Genomic DNA, 27,110 nt, shown 5'->3' with positions numbered 1-27,110 from the left:
AAAATTGCTTGAGTCCATGAGTTTGAGGCCAGCCTGGACAACATAGCAAAACGTATCTCTTCCCCCACCCCCCCAAAAAAAAAAGAAAAGAAAATGACTGTCTATGTCTTTTTCATTTTAGTGTATCTGCAGTAATCTGATCATCAGGGGCTTTTGTGACCATGTAAAATTTCAATATATGTTAAATTATATCCAATGATTATTCCACTTTCCCTGGTAATTCACTTTATTTTTTGAAAAGTTCTATCTATAACTTGAGCATTTAATTTTTACCTGTATAACAGTTAGTGGAGCTAGTTTAAAGCTAGGAAATGGAGAATACCAGGTAGAAAAGAGGCCTAACTTGCAGATTAAGAAATTGAGAATTTAGCTTGTCTATAGTTCCTCTCTTATTTGCAGCTTATCTTTTTCCCCTTTTTGCCTTTTTTGTTTGTTTTGTTTCACTCTTTTATTTAACCAGAAAATAAATCACATCGTAACTGTAGTCTTGCCCAGTCACTCATACCTGGGATCCTGTTCCAAGATCTGCTTTTGATTAGGGGAAAACTTACATAGGACATCCTTAAATATAATATGGTGCCAAACTGTGATTTTCACATTTTCATAGCTGTAGCTCTGCTTCATCATGGTGGACTCTTCCTGGAACCATATTGTCCCTATTTTCTCTTTTATTGACCCAAGTAGTTTACACCTCTTAAAATGAGAGACCCATTCACATTTTTCATAGCCAGACCATTGATTGCTTTATGAAAGCTTAGTTTGGCTTGTGTGTCTATTTTTGGTCTTGTCCTTCATTGTTATTGAAGCATTACAGTTAAGTCTATGCTGTGATTGGGCACATTTAGAATCTAATGCATCTGAGTTTAATTTTCTTAACTTTTCACTTATAGAAAGAAAAAGAACTTCAAAAGCTTGCACAAGAAGAAATAAACCTCAAAAGTTTGGTTCATGGTCTTTTTCAAAAAGTTGAAGAAGCAAAGAGTTCCGTAGCAATGAATCGAAGTAGGGGCAAGGTCCTTGATGCAATAATTCAAGAAAAAAAATCTGGCAGGATTCCAGGAATATATGGACGATTGGTAAAGTAGATTTGTTCAGGAATGGCTATATTTTCTTAAGAAAACGTTATAAATTATATTCTTAGTGTGACAACTATATAGAGGGTTGCTATACACAAAATAACATTTTTGGAGTAATAACTCATTTTTTAAACACTTTACTATTATAGTCTTTTATATAGTTTTAATTATAATTTTTAATATGCCAAGAAGAAAAACTATTGGTGATAAGCAAACTTAACAAAACTACTTTATCCTATTTTTTAAAATGAGAATTTGATATATGCTGGGTTTAATAACATTATACTTAAGGTTTTGTTTATGGTAATTGTGTGCTAATTTTTTTATCCCTCCTCTTAATTATCAGGGGGACTTAGGAGCCATTGATGAAAAGTACGACGTTGCTGTTTCATCCTGTTGTCATGCATTAGATTACATTGTTGTTGATTCTATTGATACAGCCCAAGAATGTGTAAACTTCCTTAAAAGACAAAATATTGGAGTTGCAACTTTTATAGGTTTAGACAAGGTAGGTATCCATAATAGGCTACCTATAATTTAACTGTGTGTATACCACCTGTTTTTTGTTGTTTCTTTTTTTTTTCCTTCCCCTTCTAGCTTTTCTTTTACCATTATTTAGTGAATGCTGGTAAGTTTTGAGAATTATTTTACATGGTGATGAAAAAAAAAAATCTTGGTATACCTCCTAAAGGAATACGCCTTTCAGTGTTGGAGTGTCTGGCAGTTTGTATTTCTCACTTTCATCGGTAACTACTTTTTTCTCAACAAAACTAACTTAATTCACACAGTAAAATTCACTACATTAAAATACATAGTTCAGTGGGTTTTAGTATATTTGCAAGGTTGTTCATCCATGAACAGAAAATTTTCATTGCCCCATAGGCGTTAGCAGTTACACCCAATACCACACACACACACAAAACCAGCGCTAATCTACATTTTTGTCTCTGTGGATTTATTTATTCTGGACATTTTATATAAATGGAATCATGTGGTCTTTTGTGCATAGCTACATTAAGTACAGGTTGTCAGGTTTACCTATTTTGTAATATTTTCTCATACTTTATTCCTTTTTGTTGCTGAGTGATAGACCATTGTAAGGATAGTCCATTGTTTCTCCATTTGACAGTGGATGGACACTGGGATTGTTTCCAGGTTTTGGTTCTGAGTTTACATGGTTTTGAAAAAATCTTGTATTGGCAATAATGCTGCTAGGTATACAAGATTTTATGTGAATGTGCTTTCAGGTTTTTTTTTTTAGGTAAATACCTAGGAATGGAATTACTGTGTCACTGTAAATTCTGTGTTTAGCTATTTTAAGGAACCTGCCCGTCTCTTTTCCACAGTGAGTGTACTGTTTCCTACCAGTCTATCTATATAAAGGTTCAAGTTTCTTCACATTCTTTACCAACATTTGTTATTATATGCCTTTTTGATTAAAGTTCATCTTAATGGATGTGAAGTGGTGTGTCATTGTGCTTCCCCCCCGCCCCTTAACTTTTAGATGGCAACGTGGGCAAAAAAAATGACTAAAATTCAAACTCCTGAAAATACTCCTCGATTATTTGATTTAGTTAAAGTGAAAAATGAGGAAATCCGCCAAGCTTTTTACTTTGCTTTAAGAGATACATTGGTAGCTGACAACTTGGACCAAGCCACAAGAGTAGCATATCAAAAAGATAGAAGATGGAGAGTGGTAACATTACAGGGGCAAATCATAGAACAGTCAGGTAAGAGCAGATTTTCCCCTGCCATTGAATTTTATTGTTGAGACAATGTTATTGGGTAAGACTTCTAAGAATGACTTCTCTCCCATGTTCTCCAGGTACAATGACAGGTGGTGGAAGCAAAGTAATGAAAGGAAGAATGGGTTCATCAGTGGTCATGGAAATCTCTGAAGAAGAGGTCAGCATATGTAAAAGTCTAGTCAGGCTTTGTTTTGTGTTTTTTTTTTTAACAGGTTTACTGAGGTAAATCCTATATACTACAAAATTTGGCCATTTTTGAATACAGGTTGAATTTTCTATTTAATAATGATGTTTGGGAGTGGAAGTTTTTAATATAAAGTCCTTTAAAGTTCAAAGAATAAAACATGTTAATTAGAAAGTTTATATTAAAGGTCTGGGAATATACCTCAGTGGTAGATCTTTTGCCTAATATGTACAAGATGCTGGGTTCAATCCCCAGCACCCCACACCCCCAAAAAAAGACACCTAAGTCAAAGTGTAAGCTAAATATATGTGTTTGTGTGTGTGTGTGTGTGTGTGTGTACATACATGTTTTCAATTGCTAAATTTTTATATTTAGATTATATAGATGTTTCATAGTTCAATTAAATGTTCAGTTACTAGTTGATATTTCATGGAATTATTGCTGCATTGCATAATTAGCATTTTCTGTTTCTGAGTAATTTTTTAAGGTGTAACAAAGATTTATGATGCGTGTTGCCACGTTTTATTTCAGAAGATTTCAAGGCACTGGAGGTAGAGCACTTGCCTACCATGCTCAATGCCCTGGCTTTAATCCCTAGCGCTAAAAACGGGGAGCAATTTTTTTTTCCTGTACTTATTGTCCCAAAAAAAGTATATGAGAATGTAAAAATAGCCAGTAAAAACTACCCTGTTCGATTATTACCCTTAGGACACTATATAAACTTCTTTCTTAAAAACATGTTTTTCCCCTGACTTTACCCAATATTACTGGCCTCCTTCATGTCTATGTAATAAAATTTAAAAGTTGATGACTGGTTCTTTTAGTTTCTTTTAAAAACAACGTAAAAACATGTTCTTAGCTGGAAAGGGTATGGTTCAATGGTAGAGTTCATACTCTGGATACCCAACTTTTTCCAAAATATTGTGCCTTGATTCCCCCACCCCCCCCCCCCCGCACCCCATATTTTGAATTAGTTTATATCCTTCCACTTAAGCATTTGAGTGCTCATCGTTCACTGAAATGATAGGTTGCAACACGGTTTGGCCATCTCCAAAGCTTCCATTGTTGGGTAATCAGTGTTCCATTGTTTGATGTTCTAGTCATTAAGATCAGCAGTTGGGGGGGGGGGTTGGTTCATAAGTTAACTTTGCTGTCAATTTGAAATGACCTACAGAGAAACTGGACTTTACTCATACTTTTCTTTTTAGATAAATAAAATGGAGTCACAATTGCAAAGGGATTCTAGAAAAGCACTGCAAATCCAAGAACAGAAAGTACAACTGGAAGAAGCAGTGGTTAGATTAAGACATAATGAACGAGAAATGAGGAATACCTTAGAAAAGTTTACTGCAAGCATCCAGGTATTGTGTGTATGACGAGAGAGAAACTTGGAATTCTGTAGCAATTTGGCAGAACCATTTTGATGTTTTCTTCCATTTTAAAATATAAGGGATAATTTTGTTTCCCTTAGTACTAGTGGGTAATACCTGTCAGAGTATTGGCTCCCACCACAGCCATTCCTATTTTCCATTTGTACTCAATAGAAAAAAGAATTCCTATTACCATTTATTTCATTCTCTTTTCAAAGTGGAATGTTGTGTCAATTTTGAAAAAGCAGTGCATGTATACTGCCTAAAATAATTTTTTTTTTTTTCTTAAAAAATTGTCAAGGGATCTTCAAATTTAAAATGTGTAGTGTATGTGTAATGTGTATATGTATGTGGTGGATGTCTGTCTCTTTTTATATTGTTTGCATACGGTATTTTAATATCACACTAATTTTTCTTTCCTTAATAATTGTGATTTTTTTTCCCCAACCCAATGCAAACTTCCCTTGTTCTCAAGAGCATCTACTTTATGTCATATTTTTGATAAGTGTTTTTCTACACATTTAATTATTTAAGATAGATTCCTAAAATTAAAAGTATTACACAATATATGTACAGTGTTAAAGCATTTGTTGTGTAATCCCAAATTGTCCTCAAAGTGTTCTAACTCATGCACTACTGGTAGCATATGCAAATAATTATTTTTCCAAGTCTTTGAACAGTAGTTTGCTACCTTCTGTACTAAACAATGGCATTTTAACTTGTCTTTATAATGAGTGTACACGTCCTCTTGTGTTTGATGGCAATTTTTATTTTCTTTTCTGTTTTTTTTCCTACCCTTTTCCTGTTAGTGTTTGTCTTTAAGAAAAGATTCTAAGTGCATTTATTAAAAATTCAAAGTGTTGAAAGTAGTGTTACTGAACTAAAATGTTGACCTTAAATGTTAAACATTATATAGCGTTTATCAGAGCAAGAAGAGTATTTGAGTGTCCAAGTTAAGGAACTTGAAGCTAATGTACTTGCTACAGCCCCTGACAAAAAAAAACAGAAATTGCTAGAAGAAAACATCAGTGCTTTCAAAACAGGTACGTTTAAAGATGGACTATTTGAAATGGCCCAAAACAGATTTTTACAGTTTGTAGTAAGATTTGTAGGATAATAAATTGCAGCTAATTAATTATGTATAAGGCACTATACTGCCTGCTTTATGGTTTAATGCTTTACTATTATGCTTTACTATTTAATTCTTACAAGCCTTTGAAGTAAGTAGCCTCATTTGACAAATAAGGAAACAAAGGCACTGAGTGGTGCATATAATATACATAGGTCTACAGCATATGGTGGTATGTGTGGTATGATCTGATTCCAGAGCCCATGTTTTTAGTTTCATATTTGTATACTTAGGTCCTAATACAAGAAAGGTTCAAGATAATAAATTTATTTTGTAGATTTAGAAATCTGAGATTTGGAGGAATCAAATCAATCAAAGTAAAGCACACAGGAAATAAATAATATGCCCTTATTGCAAGAAAAGGAAATGGTAGGTTAGGCCACAGACCCCTTCTAGGCTTATAGCATCTTAGCTACTGGCCCCAGAAAAACTATCCTTAATAGGGATCCATTATATCGTTAATAGGGATCACCGTTACATTTTGGTTCATGAGCCAAGACAAATATTGATTATCCAAAAAAGTTGATGAGGGAGCCAGACATGATGGTGTCCACCTCCAGTGCCTCATTTGGTAGAATCATTTGAGCTCAGGAGTTTAAGACCAGCCTGGGCACCATAGCAAGACCTCATCTCAAAAGAAGAAATTGAGGAAATTGGGAGAAGTATCCATTCTGCTCCAAAAATAAGAAGGGAGTTTTGTCCACAAAGATTCTAAACAGACAGATGTCTAGTGTGCACATCAAGTATTCACCTATAGCCATACTTTGTGTTCTTTTTTATGTTAGGGGTTCTTTTAATTTTTGTTTCAATCTGTTGTTGGGTTGTTTTTGTGGTGCTTGGGGATTAAAGCCAGAGCCTTGCAACAAGTTTAGTAGAGCAAGTGCTGTACTACTGAACTGCATCTCCAGCCCTATCTGCATTTTTTAGTGTTCAAGCATTTGCTCATCTGCTACTGGCAACCTTTCCTTTAGGTGCTACAGATAGGGTAGTATACAAAATATCCCTCTTTCTAAGGAGCTCAAGTTAAGATGGTGCAGAGATATTTGAGCAGAAGACCCAAAGGAAGTGTAAGCATAACCTTGTGGATATTTGGGAGAAAAGCCTTCTAAGAACAATGTAAAGAAGTAAAATGCAAAGGCCCCTGAGAAGTATACTGGAGTGTTCAAGGAACACAAGGAAGCTATTATTGCTAAAGGATGGGGAAATCTAGATCTATTGGGACTTTATAGGCCATGATAAAGAATCTAAATGAAATAGCAAGCCATTAAAGAGTGATATATACATAAGTGGCATTATCTGACAAGTTTGGGGATTTTTTCCTATTGAATTTATTTTATTTTATATCTTCATTCTTACTGACACACTGGCTTTACACAGATTCCTTGCCCCATACATAACTATTTGTTGTGGCTGCTTTGATGATACCTAAGGATCAATTGAAAAGCCAATTTGTTGTTGTTGTTGTTTTAATTTATGTTACTAATAACAGCCCTTTCTTAGGAAAGCTGAAGGAATCTGTTTTATTATAAATTTAAAAAGAATCCTTACCTTTATTAGGTGCTCTATATATCTCCTTTCATAAAAATGCTGGGTATTTTCAGTAGATGCCAATATGGAAGACCCATTTCAGAAAGCTTATCATTAAGGTTCAGTAGTTGATTTTGTAGTAACTTAGGTTGTTTTTTTTTTTTTTTTTTTTTTTAAAAAGTGGCTAGATATATTCTGTGAGCATCTTATTTTTTAGGTAAGTTGTTAAATACAGAATGGCATCTTCAAAATTACAGACTATGCTTGCAGAGTTTTCTACTTGTAATGGACATACTACTATAGATATTTTAAAAAACAAATGCATGGTGGGTACTTAGAAACAAGATTCCTTCTAAAGAATCTCTTAGAGGCAGATTAGGGATGGAAACCTGGACTGCATACCTGACCCAAATGTAATGGTGGTACTGGCCCCCAAAGCAGCTAATGCTCTACCCACAAGTGAGCTGAGCACACAGGTAAGCCTAACGGTATTTTTTGTTTTTTTGGCAGTGGGGAGGGTAACCAGGGATTGAACTCAGGAGCACTTGACCACTGAGCCACATCTATAGCCCTATTTTCTACTTTAATATTTAGAGACAGGGTTCTCACTGAGTTACTCAGCACCTTGCTATTGCTGAGGCTGGCTTTGAACTCATGATCCTTCTGCCTCACCCTCCCAGGTCACTGGGATTACTGCCATATGCCACCCCACCTGGCTCAGCCTAATGGTATTTTAATCACAAAGGTCATCACTGTGAGCAAGGTAATTCCATCAATACAAATGCAATAACTCAAATCTGAAAAAAGCAATTACCAGTATAAGTAATATATAGGATGTATATATAACATCCTTAGGAAGAAAAACCCCAAAAGCAGTAGTTTTTTAAGTGCCAAGTAGTGATCTCAGAAATATAAAAACTAGAGATGTTGGAATTAACTTAGGAGATGGGCTGAAAGGTACAATTTTAAGCATTGTCTAGTAGTGTAATGCAAAAAGGTAATGAAATGAGAGCTGTGGATTCTAGCTAGTGGTAGAATGCATGTCTGGTTTGCTCAAAGACCTTGATTTAACTCCTGGCACCACAGAAAAGAAATGGAAAATTAAGAAGTTTTGAAATTCTACCATCTATGTAACAGAAACAAGAAAGGAAGTCTCTCCAATTCTTTTCTCTCAGCAGATCTATACCCATAGGTGCTTTGTAAGGATCTCTGTCCAACCAGTTAGCTCAGTGTTTCTGATTACCTTCCTAAATGCCAATATTCTTGATATTTTCCAATTCCCAACCTTTTTGCCACTTTTAACCTTCCATACTGTATTCAAAAAGTTTATTGACTTACCACCATAATCTATTAACTCCCTCACAAAAAAGTCCCCAGACTTCTCTGTGACTGCTTGCCAACAAAAACATTTCCAGTTCATAATTTATGCCTTCCCAGGTTACAATCAGTGTCGCACGCCTGTAATCCCAGTGGCTTGGGAGGTTAAGGCAGGAAGATTGTTCAAAGCCAGCCTCAGCAATGAGGAGGTGCTAAGCAACCCTGTCTCTAAATAAAATACAAAATACAGCTGGGGATGTGGCTCACTGGCTGAGTACCTCTGAGTTCAATCCTTGGTACCAACTCCTCCCCCGCCCCGGGACCTCCCCACCCCCACCCAAAAAATCAATGGTTGTGTTAACAGCTGAGCAGAGACTTTAAGCTTGTAGTGACATAGTGTTCTGGCTTTTTAAGTACTTTTTCCTAAATGTCTAAAATTGATTATTGTGCATCAGGGTTAGGTCATTAAAGAATATTATATCTAACATGTACTCATTAGCATAGAAACATGAATTAAGCTCTTTTATTTTTTAATTTCAGAATATGATGATGTGGCTGAGAAAGCTGGCAAAGTAGAAGCTGAGGTTAAACGGTTACACAATATCATTGTAGAAATCAATAACCATAAACTCCAGGCCCAACAAGATAAACTTGACAAAATAAATAAGCAATTAGATGAATGTGCTTCTGTTATTACTAAAGCCCAAGTAGCAATCAAGACTGCTGACAGGTAGAGTATGCATACAACCCCAATCTGTCTTCTTCCCTACCTCCACCTTGGAAAGGGTATTACATTTAAATTTAACATTCTACTAAGTATTTCTCATGCTCTTACCTATTAAACCTATCTGACTTGTTAGTACCTAACAGGACTTCAATAATGAGAAATTTAAAATGAATATTTATCATATAGGAAATTTTTAAAAAGAGTAGTAAACAGGTATGCTTTAAGAGGCTAGAGTTATATAACTCTAGTAGTTGTGAAGGGCATTAGACATGAGAGTTTTGTTTCTCTGGTCCAGACAATTAGATGTAATTTAAATAGATTTGGGCCTTAAGTAAGTAAGAATGAGGTCTTCTGGCTACATTGTCTTGATAACTGTGTGTGTGTGTGTGTGTGTTTGCTGGGGATGGAACCCAGGACTTCACACCAGCTCTGAATGTGTTCTCTTGCTGAGAAACCCCCCAAGTCTAAATTTTTAATTAGAGAATTCCATCATCGTAACTCACAAAAAATGGATCTTTGTCCATTCATGGATTTTGGTTTGAAGTATTGAAATACTTATAAAATAACATTAACTACATACATAAAATTTTAAAATTAAAACAGCTATTTCAATTATCAGTATTAAAAATTGATTGTATATTGGTTATCTGGTGGTTAATCCAGTACCTTTTGCTCAAAGATTTTAAAAAAAAAAAATTGTTTATCGTTAGGAGCATAAGAATCCTTAAGACAGATACAGTGGTGTATACCTTTAATCCCAGTGACTTGGGAGACTAAGACTGGATGATTGCAAAATTGAAGGCCAGACTCAGCAGCTTTGTTAGACCAAGATTCAAAGTAATAAAAATGCCTGGCAGTGTAACTAAGTGAAAATGCATCCCTGGGTTCAATCCCCAGTTCCAAAAAAAAAAAAAAAAAAAAAAAAAAGAATGCTTAAGAGATTGAAGGATCTCTAATCTGATTTTTTTTTTTAAAAAATACTTCATGATCTAATAAATACTCGGAATGGAAATCAAGGTTGGATGATAATAGAAGCTTACATAAAGTAGTTTCATTAATATGTAGTGAGAGTGTGGTAGAATAATTCATTCCATGGTACTTGTATAAATGTATGAAAACCAGGAATGATTTAGTAAATCATAAATTTAAAAATCTGATAGAAAATATGTCACTAAAAGTTCTTTGGTAGGCCTGAGGATGTGGCTCAGTGGTAGGGTGCTTGCCTATCACCCACAAGGCCCTGGGTTTGATCCCCAGCACTGCAAAAAAAAAAAAAAAAAAAAAAAATCTGCTATATTTGCAGAAGCAACAGGTTGACCACATTTTTGTTGTGTCATTTTTGCTTCTTTAGAAATCTTAAAAAGGCACAAGACTCTGTTTTTCGCACAGAGAAAGAGATAAAAGATACTGAGAAAGAAGTCAGTGACTTAACAGCAGAGCTAAAAAGTCTGGAGGACAAAGCAACAGAGGTCATAAATAATACAAATGCTGCAGAGGTAAGATTGGATATAGATGACTTCAGTGCCTTATAGTAAGTGCATAGGTTAAAAGTTTTATAACTGTAAACTTATTTATAAAACACAAAAGTATTATAGCTTTTCTATAAATTAAGATGTTTTGTTTAAAATAGAAGAGACATGGTGAGAGAATGCTAACTCCCATCTTTGTAATGTGAAAACATACACCTGTTCTATTTTGGAAGATTATACCTTATACCAGTAATTCTTGGTTTTTTAGAAGTCCTTACCAGAAATCCAGAAAGAACATCGTAATCTACTTCAAGAACTAAAAGTTATTCAAGAAAATGAACATGCTCTTCAAAAAGATGCACTTAGTATTAAGTTGAAACTCGAACAAGTAGATGGTCACATTGCTGAACACAATTCTAAAATAAAATATTGGCAAAAAGAGGTAAGATTGCTACCACATAAATTTAACTTTTTGCCTGTTTTTTAATGAAGAAAGTTTTGGGGGGTTTGCTTTTTGAGATATTTTGATTCTTCATTCTGTGATTTCACTTAAGGTTTATAAGGGGTATAATGACCAGTATATAGTAATTATATACAGAGGAATCTGTAATGGTTAGTGTATGGCAATTAATTTTTCACCCCAGAGCAATCTGGAAATTTAACAAAAGGTTAAATGAACACTGGTATTATACAACTGTTTTAGTTGTCCTTTGAAAATTACTTGATAAACAAATCACACACCTGTTTTCGTGTATTTTTTTCATATCCTTAAAAAAAATGCATAGTGGCCTGTGCCCATAATCCCAGCAACTTGGGCTAATGCAGAAGGATTGCAAGTTCAAGGCCAGCCGTGGCAATTTGACAAGACTGACTCAAGCAAAAATCATTGTGGGGATGTAACTTAGTGGTAGAGCTCCCTTGGGTTCAGTTCCCAGTACCACAAAAAGAAAATAATAAATCATAGACTGTGCCTTCTTATCTAAATTGAACTTCTAGATTTCAAAAATATCATTACATCCTGTAGAAGATAATCCTGTTGAAGAGGTTTCATTTCTGAGCCCAGAGGATCTTGAAGCAATCAAGAATCCAGATTGTATAACAAATCAGATTGCACTTTTGGAAGCCCAGTGTCATGAAATGAAACCAAACCTCGGTGCCATTGCAGAGTATAAAAAGAAGGTATGATTGGATTGTTTATACGTAATAAGTCAAATTCTTTTGGTCCTTTAAATTAGGACCTTTAATGCTCATTCACATCTCAAATTTATATCTGAATATATTTTTCTCACAATCTTTTCACAGGAAGAATTATATTTGCAACGGGTAGCAGAATTGGACAGAATTACTTCTGAAAGAGACAACTTTAGACAGGCATATGAAGATCTTCGAAAACAAAGGCTTAATGAGTTTATGGCAGGTTTTTATATAATAACAAATAAATTAAAAGAAAATTACCAAATGCTTACTTTAGGAGGGGATGCTGAACTGGAGCTTGTAGACAGCTTGGATCCTTTCTCTGAAGGAATCATGTTCAGGTCTGTAAAGTTTAAAATCCTGTAACCTATTTTACATATTCTCCAAATTGATATTTCTTGGGGTGAGAGGGGAAGGTTGGAGCTACACAACTTGTTTAGATAGACTAATCTGTTTATATATAATGGCAATTTACAGTATAAATTACATCCAAATAGCAAATATTTAATCTTAATCTTTCTCTGGTTTATACATTTTTAATTTTTAAGCCCTTTCAATATACATGAAAACTGAAAAATTATACTGAATAAGGGGAAAGAACAGCTGCTGTTTAAATCTTTAATGTTTGATAGATGTGTTATCCTTAACATATTTATAAAATAACTGGTGGAGTTCATAGTTGGGAAAAAATTTGTATTAGAAAGGTGGTAGAAATCAGTTCATGAAGTCTTAATTTCAGCTTTATGAGTAATTTGACTAAAAGATTTTCATAATTATTGCAGTGTTCGACCACCTAAGAAAAGTTGGAAGAAGATCTTCAACCTTTCAGGAGGAGAGAAAACACTTAGCTCATTGGCCTTAGTATTTGCTCTTCACCACTACAAACCCACTCCCCTTTACTTCATGGATGAGATTGATGCAGCCCTTGATTTTAAAAATGTGTCCATTGTTGCATTTTATATATACGTAAGTAATTGTGTAGGATGTGTTTTTTGGTTATTTCTAATTCTGAACGATTATGGTTTCCATACACATTACATATAGAATTCCTTCAAATTGTTTACCTTCGAGCTGAGCTTTAAACCCTATCCTCCTAACTCCATGTCTTCTGGTATCAAAGGGAATCAAATAACTTCTTCATTTGAAACAAGTATTTCCATTTTAAAGAATAAATTGATGGTGCAAATTAGTAGAATTACAGCTAGAATCCCAGGTCTCCTTCTAGATCTTTTCTAGACTTCTAAGCACATATGCTGCCAGATACACCCAGATTTTCCTCTTAAGCTCAGATACTGGAATATCAATTTTCCCAGCATTCATTACTATAAATATTAATTGTCTATGTAATGTTGAACTCATTGCCAAAAAATATTTAATAAAGCTTACCTGTTTGTGATTTACCTGTTACTATTTAATATTCCTTATTCTTTTTTTCTCTTTAGGAACAAACAAAAAATGCTCAGTTCATAATAATTTCTCTTCGAAATAATATGTTTGAGATTTCAGATCGTCTTATTGGAATTTACAAGACATACAATATTACAAAAAGTGTTGCAGTAAACCCAAAAGAAATTGCATCAAAAGGACTTTGTTGAACTTATGTATACTGAAGATTCTTCAAAATGAATTGGCAGAGATTCAATGTAATATTGGTTTTTCTATTTTAAAAAAATAGTTGTATAAATACATATTCCTAAGCTGTATGATAAAACTGGCTTCTATTTTATTTTATGCTGTTAGAGTCACTATATTTTCTCTATATTAGGAGATTATAAGAATGAGTTTTGTTAAGTGGCAGACTGGAGAAAAATATGACTTGCCCTTAAGGCACTCTAAAGTTCTAAATTCAAGGCTCCGCATACCTTCATGGACTCTTGGCCTACATTGGAAAGGCTAACTAATCTTGGGTAGTTCTTAAGGCATTTCACTTAATTTACTAATTTCTTACAGGAAAGTTTTAAACATACATTCTACATTTCTAAAACTTAATGTCTCCATTTAAAACATATTGCAAGAGAATGTCTACACAAAACTAAGCTGTCTCTTTAAGTCAAAAAATGCCCTGCTATACTTGTTCATGAAAACAAAACACATAGGGCTTAAGTTCATTAGTAATAAATGGAAATTAAGCTATATCAGATTGTCAGGGTTTATTGGCTCAAGGATGTTGTACTACTAGAAATAGATTGGCAAAACACCTAGAAGGAATTTTGGTATTGAATCAAGTCTTTGCCTTAACTCTTCAAATTTTCTATTTATCCTCCGTGGTTAATTGCCTCATTATTCAATGAACCACCACTGATTAGGTATTAAATACAACATAGTTCACATCATTCTAAAAACCAGTGAAAATGTAAACACTAGCAGCATGGACCTAAATAAAGCAAAATCTGAAAATTCAAGCATGGTCATTGTTTTATATCAAGGTTACATAAGAGAAAAGTAAGTTTTACAATCTTGTAATTATAGCAGGATGTGGCTTAGTGTTAAAAGTGCTTACCTAGCATGCATGAGATCCTAGGTTCAATCCCAGCACTGCCCAAAAAAGGTCCTGTAATCCAGTGATGATTTTTTTTTTATTGGAGTAGAAGCAAATGAAATTATTAAACAGTTAAAACCAAAAGCACCTAGAACCCATATGAAATTTCAAAGCTACTACCCTGATTTTGACCATCTTATTAAGCCAATCAACATAAATAAAATACCAAAAGGAGTTTATTAAAGTTGTTTTATACATAAGGAAATTTCAAGATTATGTACTTGAAGAATAGTCTCATCCTGGTAAAATAAAAAGAACAGCATATAAGAAGCAGTTACTAAAAACTGATGTTATAAATTATTTTTTAAAATTGTCTTAATAGCTGAACATCTCTCACCTCCCCTTCCAATGTTCTTTGACCACACAGTGATTATCCTGAGTATAGCCCAGTTGTGATCATAAATCAGTGTAATGCCATCTGTTTTTACTTAATCTCAGCAGGTAAGACCTTAGGAGTACTTTAGAACTAGTTCCCTGAGCAAAGTTATATAGTCTGTAGGGCTTAGAACATTACCTAATCTGACCTGGAAAGTGTCTGAACCAAGTAAGGCTCCCAGAAAGGTGATCCAAGAGCAGCCCTTCTGGGATTTCTGGAAAGCAAATGAGTTTGTGCCCAGAATTTCACAGATAATGGGCCAAAAGTCCTCCTGCAAGCATCGCAACTACAGCTCATTAGAGTTCTGACTTAATAAGCTCCCTTAAGAAAAGTTCAAGAATATAAAATTGCATTGGCATGGGCACATTTAACAAAATTTTATTTTTTAAGATGAATATAGTTTACATAATGGTATCAAAATCTGTTGGAAATGAAGTATATTGTCAACATGACTGTCTAGTAACATGTTTTTACAGTTTTTATCCAAGAACTGGTTTGACTGATTAAACATTATAAGTTGTTTTTTGGTAATGCTGGAGGTCATATGCTAGGCAAGGGCTCTACTACTGAGCTATAGCCCCGGTTCTTAAACATTTGGGGGGGGGGGGGGGGCTTGCTATATTGCCAGGTTGACCTTGAACTTGAGATTCTCCTGTCTCAGCCACCCAAATAACTAGGACTACAGGTCTATACCACCACACCCAGCTCCCAAATGACAATCTTAAAAGCAATACATAACTATAAAACAAGTATTAGAAGTTGTCATTGTCCTCTAATATTGGTTATCTAGTAGCAGTCCTTTATCACTTAAGACTTTGCTGCTTGACTTTTTAATCTTCTACCATCCTTTCTCATCCATTCAAAAGCTTCCAGCTTTTGAGAATTTTGCCGTCTATATTAATCTAAAAACTTTATGTAGCGAAAAATGCAAAGGCACCCGCCGAAATAAAAGACAACATTGGTATAAGAATGTGTAAATGGTCCTAGCAGCTCTTTCAAGCCAATACAAATTTCCAAATCAATTACTAGATTTTATTGTTAATTTTCTAATTATGACTAGAATTTTATCTCTGACATCTCTAACAAAAGCATAAGTTTTAACATTTCTATATATTTTTATCAACTCAAGTTTGGTTTGCTATTAACACTACTACCCCTATTTCTCCAATTAGCAATGGTTAGCTTCTGCTATATACAATAAGCCCATTTACAATTCTGATTCAAGTTTTCAATAAGAAACTATTTTCCACATGAATTCCTTTAACAAATGTAAGGTATGACACAGTATATTTTTTAAGTCATTAAGATTGTTAGATAAACTTTGGTAAACAGACAGAGAGACTTCAGAAAAACATATTGAAGTGATTTCATTTAAGAAGGTTATAATGTGCTGGTTGAAAAAGAGTATTAACATTAATATCACTGAAATTAATGTAACTATAACAATGTTTAAAATTTTAAAAAATTCAACTTCTTTTTCATCTTTATCTGGCCAGGAACATGGCATTCTTTTTGAAGAAATTTTCATTTCAGGAATGAGAGCTTTCTTAATTTGCCCAATTTCTGTTCTGCTCCATTCTTCTTTTAATACTTTGCTTACTCGAGGATAAATTTCAACAGGCTGGACCTCAGGAAGTGGTCTTTGTTTCAAGATCTGCACACGTTGGCGGACATCATCAATTTTTTCAAGGAATTTAAGAGGAGACTCATCTTGTAAAGACGTTGTCACTGTCATTAATTCAAGTTGTTGCTCTCTCATTTCTTTCATTCTTTCAATTTGTGGAGTATATTCTTGATTAATCAGATTGCCAACATCACAGAGAGCTGTTAGGAAAACTTTTTTTTTCTGTTCCAATGTATCAATAAGCTCCTTAAAATACTGGAGAACAACTTCCTTATCACCTTGGACCATTTTCTCAGAATGAGATTTTTGTTCTTCTAGCTTTTCAATAAGACGAGTAAGATCTGTCCAGTGTGTATCAGTTAACTGTTTAAGCAGTTTTTGAGGTGTGTCCTTTTCTTTCAGATAAGCACTTTGAAGGTCATCTATAGGATGACCATGATGTTGACCTATAGTGAGGCAATGACCACAAACTAATTTTTTATCTAGTAGACAATAAACATTTAATGGCTGCCGATAATGTTCAGGGCAGGTGACAATATCTGGATGGTCTTCTTGCTGGTACTTTTCAATAATAGCCCTTAATGCAAAATTAACAGGTAATGATTCAATACCTGTTGGAGCAATTTCAATAATACTTCTACAATTAGGGCACTTGAGTGGAATTCGTAAAGGTCTCCATATATAAAAGTTACCAGATGCCTGAAGAACATTTTCCAAACAATTCCTACAAAACGTATGAGAGCATGGTAGTACACGAGGATCTTCAAATATACTGTAACAAATGGGACACGTTAACTCGTCCTCAAAATTGTGCATTTCCTGTCAAAAGAAAGAAATTTTTTAAAGTTTACATATATAACAAATACATTGTACTTACGTAGTTTCAGTCATTAACCTCCACAAATTAATAGACTGCTTTATCACTGAAAAGGACAACTATTAAAATTTAAAATGACATTTGTAGTTAATTCAATTCCTAGTAATATTGAATTGATAATCTTCAAGAGCTTATTCCTTTAGAAAAGTCAACCCAAGCAAAATGATTCCAATTAATTTGAAATTTCAAATTAGTCATTTAAATTTGTCTCCATGTAATGAAGACTTACCTTAAATTCAAAGTATTCTGCTGAAATAGTTATAACTACTATATGCAACTTTTTTCCCTGTAAGATGGTAAAATCAAAACTAATGAAATAAACAAGACTATAAACATTTCTATTATATATTACACAGACTTAGCAATATTATATTTTTTTAATTCAAAAGAAATTAGTTGGCTCAATTCATTAATTCAAAAGAAGGAAACATTCCCCGTTGGCCCAATCATGTTTTGTTCTTTGCTTTACTGGGGGTTGAATGTGGGGGTGCTCTACCCCTAAGCCACATTCCCAGTCCTTTTTTTTTTTTTGAGATAGGATCTCCTCCAACTTGAAATCATGTCTCAGCCTTCCAAATTGCTGGGGATTATAAGTGTGTGCTGCTGCACGCAGCTCTATTATAATTTCTTAAAGCAAGTTATGTATTTCATTTCTCTCAAAGCTTTTACTATAAATTTCTCAGATGCTTTAATTGGAATAGATAAGTTTTAAGCCCAGGATTGCAATTTTTTTTATTTTTATTTATTTTTTTGCGGTGCTGGGGATCGAACCCAGGGCCTTGTGCTTGCAAGGCAAACTTTTTTTTTTTTTTTTTTTTTTGCAGTGCTGAAAACAACACGGCCTTGTACATGCTAAGAAAGCCCTCTATCAATGAGCTACATCCCCAGCCCGGAGTGTAATTTTCTAAAGCAATAATTTTAATTGTAATATTTAGAAAAGTTTTAATTAATCCTTGAAATAAAAATCAGCTCAAAAGATAAAAAGTTGATTATGATTCTGAAGCACTGACTTTTTAAGTGAAAAACTAAAGTACTAATGGTAAAGAAGGTAAAGGACACCATCTTTCCTTCACTAAAAATGGGTACAGTACAAGTATTCCCAAGATAAAAAAAAGGAATACATTAATAGTTCGGAAATTGCTCTGACACAAGTAACTTGACTTCTTCAAAAGCTATTAATGTTTTCAACAACAGAAGCCTGACAATTTTGTATTCCACCATCTCTCATGGTTTTTCTGTTCTCAGTGCAGGCTGCAATCCATAGAACTAACTCTTACCCATTTGATGAGGGGGGGGGGGATCAAGTTATACCATTGTTAAAAAAAATCTAAGTGCTACTCATGTAAAATACTACAGAATATCAAAGCCTCCACTATTTAAGACTAGACTTTAAGATTAAAAGTATGTGAAAACAGCATCTAAAAAGAACTAATTACACTTTTAATAAACACAAAAACTTCTGTAGACTTTAGCTGTTAGCTCTTTTACTATATACCAAACTCCTATCCTTCAAGTATCAACAAGAACCTGGCTCTTCACCAATTTAGGTCTCTTTTTTTTTTTTTTTTTAACTATTTTTATCTCATAGCACATAAGAGATTTTATTATAAGAATTTCGTAACATTGTACCAGGCACAGTGGCCCACGCCTACAATCCCAGCAACTTGGGAGGCTAAGTAATGAAGGAGGATCACAAGAAGGCTGGTTTTGGCAACTTGCTGAGACCCTTGTCTGGAGAAATAAAGGGCTAGGGATGTAGCTCAGTGGTTAAGCATTCCTACATTTAATTCCCAGTACTAAAAAATCAAGTATATGTTAGAAAGTTCCTATAAGGGCAGGAATTATGTCTCAATTATGGTACGTTTCTACAATCTACTCATACAATATCATTAAACATTCATTCCCCATTGGTTGAATGAACAACTACAGATGTTAGTTATTTTAACAGCAAAATTTCTATTTAGGAAAAGCTTTAGCAGGAAAGTCCATCAGAAAATACTCCATTCAAACTGACAATATTCAGATCCCTAATGAGCCAAGCTGTATCATACAGACACTAGAACTGTGAAGCATTCCAGGAAACTAAAGTAATTGGGCAACAGCACAGAAGATAATAGTCACTGCAGATATATTCAAGTGAATGCGTGTTGGAAAGCCTTTACAATTTTACCTCGCACCTACAGAGAGCTCTGAAGTCATTCAAAAACCACCAAGGAAAAACAAACGTATTTCTCAAGAGTATTTCAGTGATGTCATAATGCACAATGAAGGAAAACACAGAACAGCAGGAATAAAATTTAAAGACATTCAACCTGGATTTAATATTAGAGTTATTTAATGTATAAGTAGCAAAACTAGTCCAAAAGGATCTAACTTTTCAGTCCAAAGCCCTTTTCTATACTTGTCAAAAGCTAGGGTACAACTTCTCTTGAGAATGCATTCAGAAACCCAAAAGCTTGAATTTCTTTAGAATGAGAATATTCACATTAACAAAAAAAAAGAAATGTCATCTCTAGAGCTTATATAAGATGGAACATACTAGAATAAAAAATCATGGACTCAAAGTTACTGCTGCAGTATGTAAAATTTTTATTTGAAATTTAACCAGAAACTTATAGATTAAATTTAAAGATCAGAGAAATCAAATTTTATTCTGACTACCCTCTTGCAGATTTATTAAAAACCATGGGTATCAAATTATATAGAAATCATAACTGGTTAAAAGAGACAAACCTAACTGAAAAAAATAACACTTTTATAAGGCCAGGAAATTTCTGACTGGTAACTGCCTAAAAACCACAGTATTACAGGTGGCTATCACACTTGGGGGCTAGTTCTTTCAGAAACCAGTATGAAACTTTATGCATCAAAAATCTTCCACAACCTGCCTGGGGGGAGGTTGCAGGGGCCGCATGACAACCCTGTATATTTTCAAGGATGAACCTCTTCAATTTAGCAAGCTGCCTGTGAGTTTTCAGTGAAAACATCAATAACAACACTGGAAACTAGAAGACAATGAAGCAATGCCTTTGATATTCTCAGAGGGATGGGAGGAGGAGACTTCCTTAATGGAACCTAAAATCCACTTTGATATAACGATAACTAGACATGAAAGCTCTCACAAATGAGACCCTGCCAATTGTTCTTAGAAGTTACTGCAAGGAGAAAAGAAAATAATTCTCATGAGGATAATAAGGAAACAAAGTTACAGGACAACTGTGTAGTTCTAAAGAACAGGTAGATCCAGGTGTGTCTTTAGGTAAATAAAAGGAACTTACAAAATTTTTCATGTATTTGAACATATTGAGAGGTCATGAGAAAACTAAATTTAGAAAAAAGGACATAAGACATATAAAAAGAAGAAATATGTCCTAACCGTTTTATTAAGTCATATTACATGTACATACACAACTGATTTTACCAAGCAACAAAAATAAATTTGTTTTTGTTTTTGTTTTTTTTTTGGAGGGGACAGGGACAGGTTTCTGGGCATTGAAACCCAGGGGCTTTCTACCACTGAGCTACATCCCCAGCCCTTTTGATTTTTTATTTTGAGACAAGGTCCACTAAGTTGTCCAGGCTGGCCTCAAACTCTTGCTGTCTCAGCCTCCCAAGTCTCTGGTATTACAAGCATGGGCCACTATGCCCAACAAAAACTAAATCTTCCCTCATAAGAAAGTCACTATACACTTAAAATGGGGGGGAAAAAAAATGTAAAACCATATTATTTGAAAATACAGAAGTGAATACCAAAAGAAAAAGTTAAAAGAGATGATTTTGTTTCTGGACAGTAGGAATCATGATTTTGCTCTGACAGTAGGAATCATGAACAGGGAAAATGTTGGCAAGGGTCTGCTATTTTATTATTACATATGGGTTTCACTTCTAATCATTAATATGCAAATAAAAATATGATGTTAGCTAGTTGTGGTGACTCTAGCCTGAATTCCAGCTACTAGAGAGGCTGAAGTGGGACTGCAATTTTGCTAAACCCCTAATTTAAAAAAAAAAAATTATTAAATGTTAAAGATCCATGGAATACAGGCCTACAAGCATACAGGCCAAAAGACAGGATGAAAAAAGCAAAACAAAAATACAATGGTCTCAAATTCTGCTCTGGATGATTCTAATTTTCAAAGAAAACTGGAATGGCCACAATTATCTCACATATTATTTCTATGATGGGGCTTTTTTTTGCTACTCTTCAGTCAGGAGATGAACTCTATTCTCCATGCCAGGAAAATATACAGGCCAAGGGACTGCTCTGACCAAAAGAATACAGTAGAAGCAATATTTTGAGTTCTAGATATAGCCCTTAAGATGTCTGGCTGGGCTCGGTGTGTTGCCAGTGGTACCTTGCTTTTTAGCATTCTTGAGGACTGGGTTCAATCCCCAGAACTGTCAATAAAGAAAGAAACACAAAATTGCAAGAGGGAGGCCAGGAACAGTGACGCATGCCTATTATCACAAGACAAGAATTTCAAGTTCAAAACCAGCCTCAGCAACCTAAGGAGATCCCAAGCAACTTAGTGAAAAATTAAGAGCTGGGAATTCGGCTCAGTGGTTAAGCACCCTAGGTTCAATCCTCGGTACCAAAAATAAATTGCAAGAGTGATAAACCTTACAAACCCTCGTAAGCTGGGTTTGTTTATTTTAATAAGTAAACAAGCCTTAACTATCTGTGATAGGCAACCAGCCTCTAAAATGGCCCCCAATGACCTCCACTTCCTGGGTTCTTTTCTAATTCACTCCTCTTGAGTGTGGACTGAACCAAGTGACTCCCCTCTAACACAGAAAATACACAGAGTGAGGGTACCACTTCCAACACTGTAACAGAAGACCACAGCTTCTGCCTCTCTCCCTCTCTTGAAGCACTCTCACTGAGGGAAACAAGCTACCATGTTATAAGCAGACCAAGACACAATTGCTATGGTGAGGAACTAAGCCCTTAAGTAGAACACCCCACAAGGAACTAAGACTGCAAACTTCCACATAAGTGAGCTTGAAAGCACATACTTCAAGCCCAGTGAAGTCTATGACTCCAAATAGCTTCACTGCAAACTTGTTAAGTGACAGTGGACCTCAGGCACCAGCTAAGCCACTCCTAGATTCCTGATCCATAGAAACTGTGTTTTAATATTTGTTGTTTTATAAAAGTTAGGTAGTGATACAATGCTATTACATCATCCACTCAAGAGACTGAAGTAGGAGGTCCCAAGTTCAAGGCCAGCCTGAGCTGAACGGTTTTCTCAAATTTTTATTTAAAAAAAGGAAAATGAATGTTGCTCAATGGAAAGCTCTTGCCTAAAATGTGCAAGAAATACCTGGGTTCCAAAATACCCTGGGACCAGGACTAGGACCTATAGGGTACCTACTGAGGTGTCTGGTGGAGGCAAGCTTCTCTGAGATCTGTCAGATGTTAAAAGAAACAATTTCTTGCTCAACTGTACCAGAATATAAATATAAATTGTTTGCAAATTGTTCTGAGGACAGTATAACACGATTCCAAGATCTAACCAAATACAAACTAAAAACAGGTCAATTTCAAAAATGGAAACTGAGCTGGCGGGATAGCCCACACCTGTAACCCCAGAGGTTTAGGAGGCTAAGACAGAGGATCACAAGTTCAAAGCCAGCCTCAGCAACTTTGCAAGACCTTGTCTCAAAATAAAAAAATTTTAAAAAGGGGTAGAGATGTGGCTCAGTGGCTAAGCACTCCTGGGTTCAATCCCTGGTACCAAAAACAAACAAAAAACCAGATGTAAAATCTTAAGCACAATATTAGCAAAAATAACCCAGGAGTACAAAAAGAATACTGTACCATGACTGGGTTTAAGAGTAGTTCAGTGGTAGAGCACATGCTTAGCATGAGTGAGGCCCTGGATTCAATGCCCAGCATGTGCATGCACTCACATGTGCACACACACAAAATACTCCACCACTCGAGACCAGTACTAAATAACATTCTTTTCAGTAATAGTTAATTCAGTTACAGAAAATCTACTAGTACAATTTATTCAATTATGTCAATGGAAGAAAAAAGTGTATTATTCATATTAGATGTGAAAACACAGTATGAAAACCAGTAAGTAATCCACAGAGAAAGGGAAACAGAATGGCAGTTGTCAGGGCCTGAGAGAAGGGAGGCTGTAGTTATTGTTTAATGAGTGCAGAACTTCAGTCTAGGAAGATGAAAACATTCTGGAGATAGATGGTGGTGATGGTTACAAAAAAATGAGAATGTATATAATGCCACTGAACTATACATTTATATACAGTTGAAATGTTAAATTTGTTATGTATTTTAATACAATTAAAAAACCTAAGAAAAGTTTTTAACTGTCATGACTATTATCAACTCTTTCCTCTGCCAAAATAATCTTAGAATCAGTTTATACTATTTCATGCATTTAAAAAGAAAAAAAGTCGCTGGGTGCAGTGGTGCATGCCTATAATCCCAGCAGCTTGGGAGACTGAGGCAGAAGGATCATGAGTTCCCAGCCAACATCAGCAACTTAATTGAGGCCCTAATGAATTCGGCAAAACCCTCTCTAAATAAATATAAAAAAGGGCTGAGGATGTGGCTCCACGGTTAAGCACTCCCTGGGTTCAATCCCTGGTACCAAAAAAAAGTAAAATGAAAGAAACCCGTGTATTTTCCTCCAGTGAATACTAAAAGCCTAAGTAAAAATTAGTACTTAGTTCAAGATTTCCCACTTCTCTTTGAAAGCACCAAGAAATATAATTTTTTTTTTTTTTTTTTTTTTTTTGGTGCTAGGGATTGAAAACTCAGGGCCTTGTGCTTGCGAGGCAAGCACTCTACCAACTGAGCTACATCCCCAGCCCTGAATATTTTTTAAATCTCAAAAAGAAAACAAGAAAACTGAGACTAAATTACCTACTTATAAATTATTTCACAAATTTGTGTTTAAATGTCAAAAACATTTCAGAACTTCCAAACTTTTTATGAAGTTTTTCACCAAAAAGGGTTGACTGTGACTCCACAGTATCTAACCAGCATATTAGATAACAGATATCAACAGATGAAGGAGAATTAAGCAATAGCAAAAATACTAATAGGAAAGTATTAATCTAACTTAACCAAGAAGTGACATGAGAACTTAAGGTTCTGATTGCTTTTTTAATATTTTTCAAAGTGAAAATAAAGTGAAAAATACTCAGCAAAATATTTAGTCAGAGGCAATGTCAATATTAACATTACCTAAAGTCAAATTTTCTCCTTGCCTGATTAAATTACGGTCGGTACCTTCCTTCAAAAGACAACTAGCTATTGATGCGCTTAAAAAGACTGAGATCAATATGTAAATGCATAATAAAAATTTATCCAAGTAACAATAAATTCAATATGCATATCTGAATGTACAAAATAATACAATTTGTGTGTTGAGATGTACACATCTTTGTAAAATTTCTGGAATGGTATGGAAGAGATAACAAGGACTACCTTTAAGGTCAGATGAGGCATTATTTACTTTTCACTTTATGCTCCTTCTATAATAAGGTTAGAATTTTATACACCAACTACATATATCATTTTTCAAAAGAATTATAATTTCAACGTATAGCTTAAATCATACGCTGAAATCATACACTGAATGTGAAAATCTCTTTCATATTCCCTTAATCTCCCAAAATTTACCTACCTTGTTGATCTCCTGATTTGGATACTGGATATACTTTATCTTCTCCAACTTTTCCAGATTCTTTGTTATTCTAAAATTAAAATAATTTTATCTTTAATATTCATATTTATTTTCCCAAGAAATATATTAAATACAATGTCATGATTGTTAGTTCACTGTCTTCTTGTGTACCTTTCAGAACTAGAACTCGCTGTGTTTTTAGAAAAGCAGTGACAAATGCCAACAGTTGTTGCAACTGCAAGTATAAGTATGCTTGCATTTTGAAAACACAATTTTGACACAAAGGAACTTTTTTTGTTTTGTTTTGTTTTGTTTTGATACTGAGGATTGAGCCCAGGGGCACTTAACCACTGAGCCACATCCCCAGCCCTTTTTATTGTGAGACAGGGTCTCGCTAAATTGCTTTGGGCTGGCTTGGAACCTGTGATCCTCCTACCTCAGCCTACAGAGCCGCTGTGATTACAAGGGTGGGTCACCACGCGCGGCATACAAAGGAACTCTTAACGGCATCAAATAGCTTTCGACACTATTAACTAACACGGTGATGACGAACCAAATATTCACGGTCATTTTGGGTTGCTTAAAATTAACAGGAAGAAAAGAAGCATCCATGGGAGTAAAAGACCTGACCAGCTCAAATCTCTATTGATTTAGGTTGTTCCAATCTCACAGTTCTGGTACAGAAAAGTTGTGGGGCTCTGAATCTGTTCCAATACTTCTCAAAAGTGAAGTTTCAAATCTGTAAAATGGGCATAACTAACAACTTCCCCAGTTAAGTCTGTGAAAATTTCACACAAAGAAGCGGCTCAAAATGGCAGTACTCTTCCTCCCCCTTCTCGAAGGTTTCTTAGAAACCTCCCAAGGCTCGCTAACACGCCTCCTCCACATCTGCGATCTCCCGCCCCTACCCAGCAAGGTTGACCCATTCGGCATGGTCCTGCTCACCTCACTTCACCCCACAGAGCGCCTTCTCCTTCTGAGCCATGCAGTTCCAGACTGGAGGAAAGGAAAAGTGGTTCCCCAAACTGCCCTTGAGGGAAACAAGGGAATGGACGCAGCACCCAAGCCCAGCCTCTCCATCACCAAGCCCCCACATTCTCCGCCAAATACAACAGTACAGCAGCCTGTATTCCTGCAAGAGAAAGGGACTCCGAGCCGCCTTCACAGATCGGAAAAGAAAGTCCTCAGACTCACCGCGAGGAGGTGGGCGACAAGGCAAGTCCACCAGGAGGACACAGAACTCCGCAGCAGCCGCCAGACAGATGCTGAGAGGTGTCAGGCGTCCCAATCCTCCTCCGCCCCAAAGGACTTCAGGTGCCCCAGAGAGGCGGGGCTTCGCGGAGCCTGACGGCGCAGACGCAGTCTCTAAGCAACGTTCAACTGCGCAACATCTGCCAATGGGAAAAAGCGCGGGGCCGCCGTTCGAAAGTAAACGGCCGCGGCGCCAGCAAAAGCGGGGGCGTGACCAAGAGGGCGCGGCCTGACGCGGGCGCCCAGTTTTCTGCGCCTGCGCGAAAGGCGCAGGCTGCCACTCAAACTCTCCGAGGTGCTGGAAGGAAGAGGGGCACTTCTGCTGTGGGGCGCTTGGATGGGCGTGGTGCGCCTCGCGGGCTGGGGTCCAGGCTGAAGAAGCGTCTTGGCCCCTAGGGCTGCGGGAGAGGCGGGGCCGGGAGGGCCTGAGCTTCGCGCGGTCGGCCGGCTGACGGTTTCTTGAGGCATCTCTGTGGGACTGTTTATTACATGAAGCCACGCTGACACGGTCTGATGCTAGACTTTTAAAGCTCAGGAACTGCCATTGTTACCTCAAGAGTTTCGTGCTCCCCGAAGTCGCCACCTCCCCGAAGGCACACGCGCACCGTCCTGTGGGCTGAGTTACCCTTTGTTTCCACGGTTTGGAGACCAAGACCCACCGGGTAACAGCCCAGAAGGCGCTTTAGAGCTCTCGTCCTCGAGAGAAGTGAGAGAGTTAATAGGAACTTTTAGAACTCTTTAGGAACCTCTCACCCGCCCTTCTGTCCCCTTTTTATCACTTTATGAAATTATTTCCTAGAGATGACAGTTGCACAAGAATTACCAGTTTTGAGACATTGCACAACTTCACCCAACTCCTGCTTCACCTTCTTAGCCTCATGAGATTAGAAAGCATAGTCCATATTAGTCCTTCCCCTTTTTTTCTTGAAAAACTATTCAACCGTTAACTCAATACACTCCTAACACAGCTTCCCTCTCCTAAGATACTTTTAAGTCCTTTTAGTTACTGCTGTGATGAAACTATGAACTTGGTATGTT

General features: G+C 35.9%; 2 protein-coding genes across 3 annotated transcripts in view; one reads left to right on the top strand and one right to left on the bottom strand.

Moving 5' to 3' along the window:
- Window positions 1-13,669, top strand: part of SMC4 (structural maintenance of chromosomes 4) — a 30,463-nt gene extending 16,794 nt beyond the window's left edge. For both annotated transcript variants that reach the window (XM_079155459.1, XM_079155458.1), the window contains exons 12-24: window positions 891-1,076; window positions 1,423-1,584; window positions 2,581-2,806; window positions 2,902-2,981; window positions 4,217-4,369; window positions 5,295-5,421; window positions 8,892-9,081; window positions 10,430-10,574; window positions 10,816-10,989; window positions 11,544-11,726; window positions 11,850-12,082; window positions 12,524-12,707; window positions 13,184-13,669. In XM_079155459.1, coding sequence (XP_079011585.1) covers window positions 891-1,076; window positions 1,423-1,584; window positions 2,581-2,806; window positions 2,902-2,981; window positions 4,217-4,369; window positions 5,295-5,421; window positions 8,892-9,081; window positions 10,430-10,574; window positions 10,816-10,989; window positions 11,544-11,726; window positions 11,850-12,082; window positions 12,524-12,707; window positions 13,184-13,336 — 2,196 coding nt within the window. In that variant the 3' untranslated portion in view covers window positions 13,337-13,669. The remainder of the gene's footprint in view (window positions 1-890; window positions 1,077-1,422; window positions 1,585-2,580; window positions 2,807-2,901; window positions 2,982-4,216; window positions 4,370-5,294; window positions 5,422-8,891; window positions 9,082-10,429; window positions 10,575-10,815; window positions 10,990-11,543; window positions 11,727-11,849; window positions 12,083-12,523; window positions 12,708-13,183) is intronic.
- A 1,775-nt stretch (window positions 13,670-15,444) lies between these two features.
- Window positions 15,445-26,199, bottom strand: TRIM59 (tripartite motif containing 59). Its single transcript, XM_079101029.1, has 3 exons — window positions 26,016-26,199; window positions 24,822-24,891; window positions 15,445-17,099 (listed from the first exon to the last, which is right to left on the bottom strand). The coding sequence occupies exon 3, from the start codon at window positions 17,094-17,096 to the stop codon at window positions 15,885-15,887; it is 1,212 nt and encodes a 403-aa protein (XP_078957155.1). The 5' UTR covers window positions 17,097-17,099; window positions 24,822-24,891; window positions 26,016-26,199; the 3' UTR covers window positions 15,445-15,884.
- Window positions 26,200-27,110: the final 911 nt, after the last annotated feature.

Source organism: Sciurus vulgaris (assembly GCF_902686455.1).
Source record: "Sciurus vulgaris genome assembly, chromosome: 10".
NCBI classification, from domain to species: Eukaryota; Metazoa; Chordata; class Mammalia; order Rodentia; family Sciuridae; genus Sciurus; species Sciurus vulgaris.
The sequence above is the reverse complement of the archived record's forward strand: the minus strand, read 5'-3'. Positions and strand labels throughout refer to the sequence as shown.

Bases quoted from the DNA above. Each gene is read 5' to 3' on its own strand.
- TRIM59 (XM_079101029.1), bottom strand. From the start codon at position 17,096: ATGCACAATTTTGAGGACGAGTTAACGTGTCCCATTTGTTACAGTATA.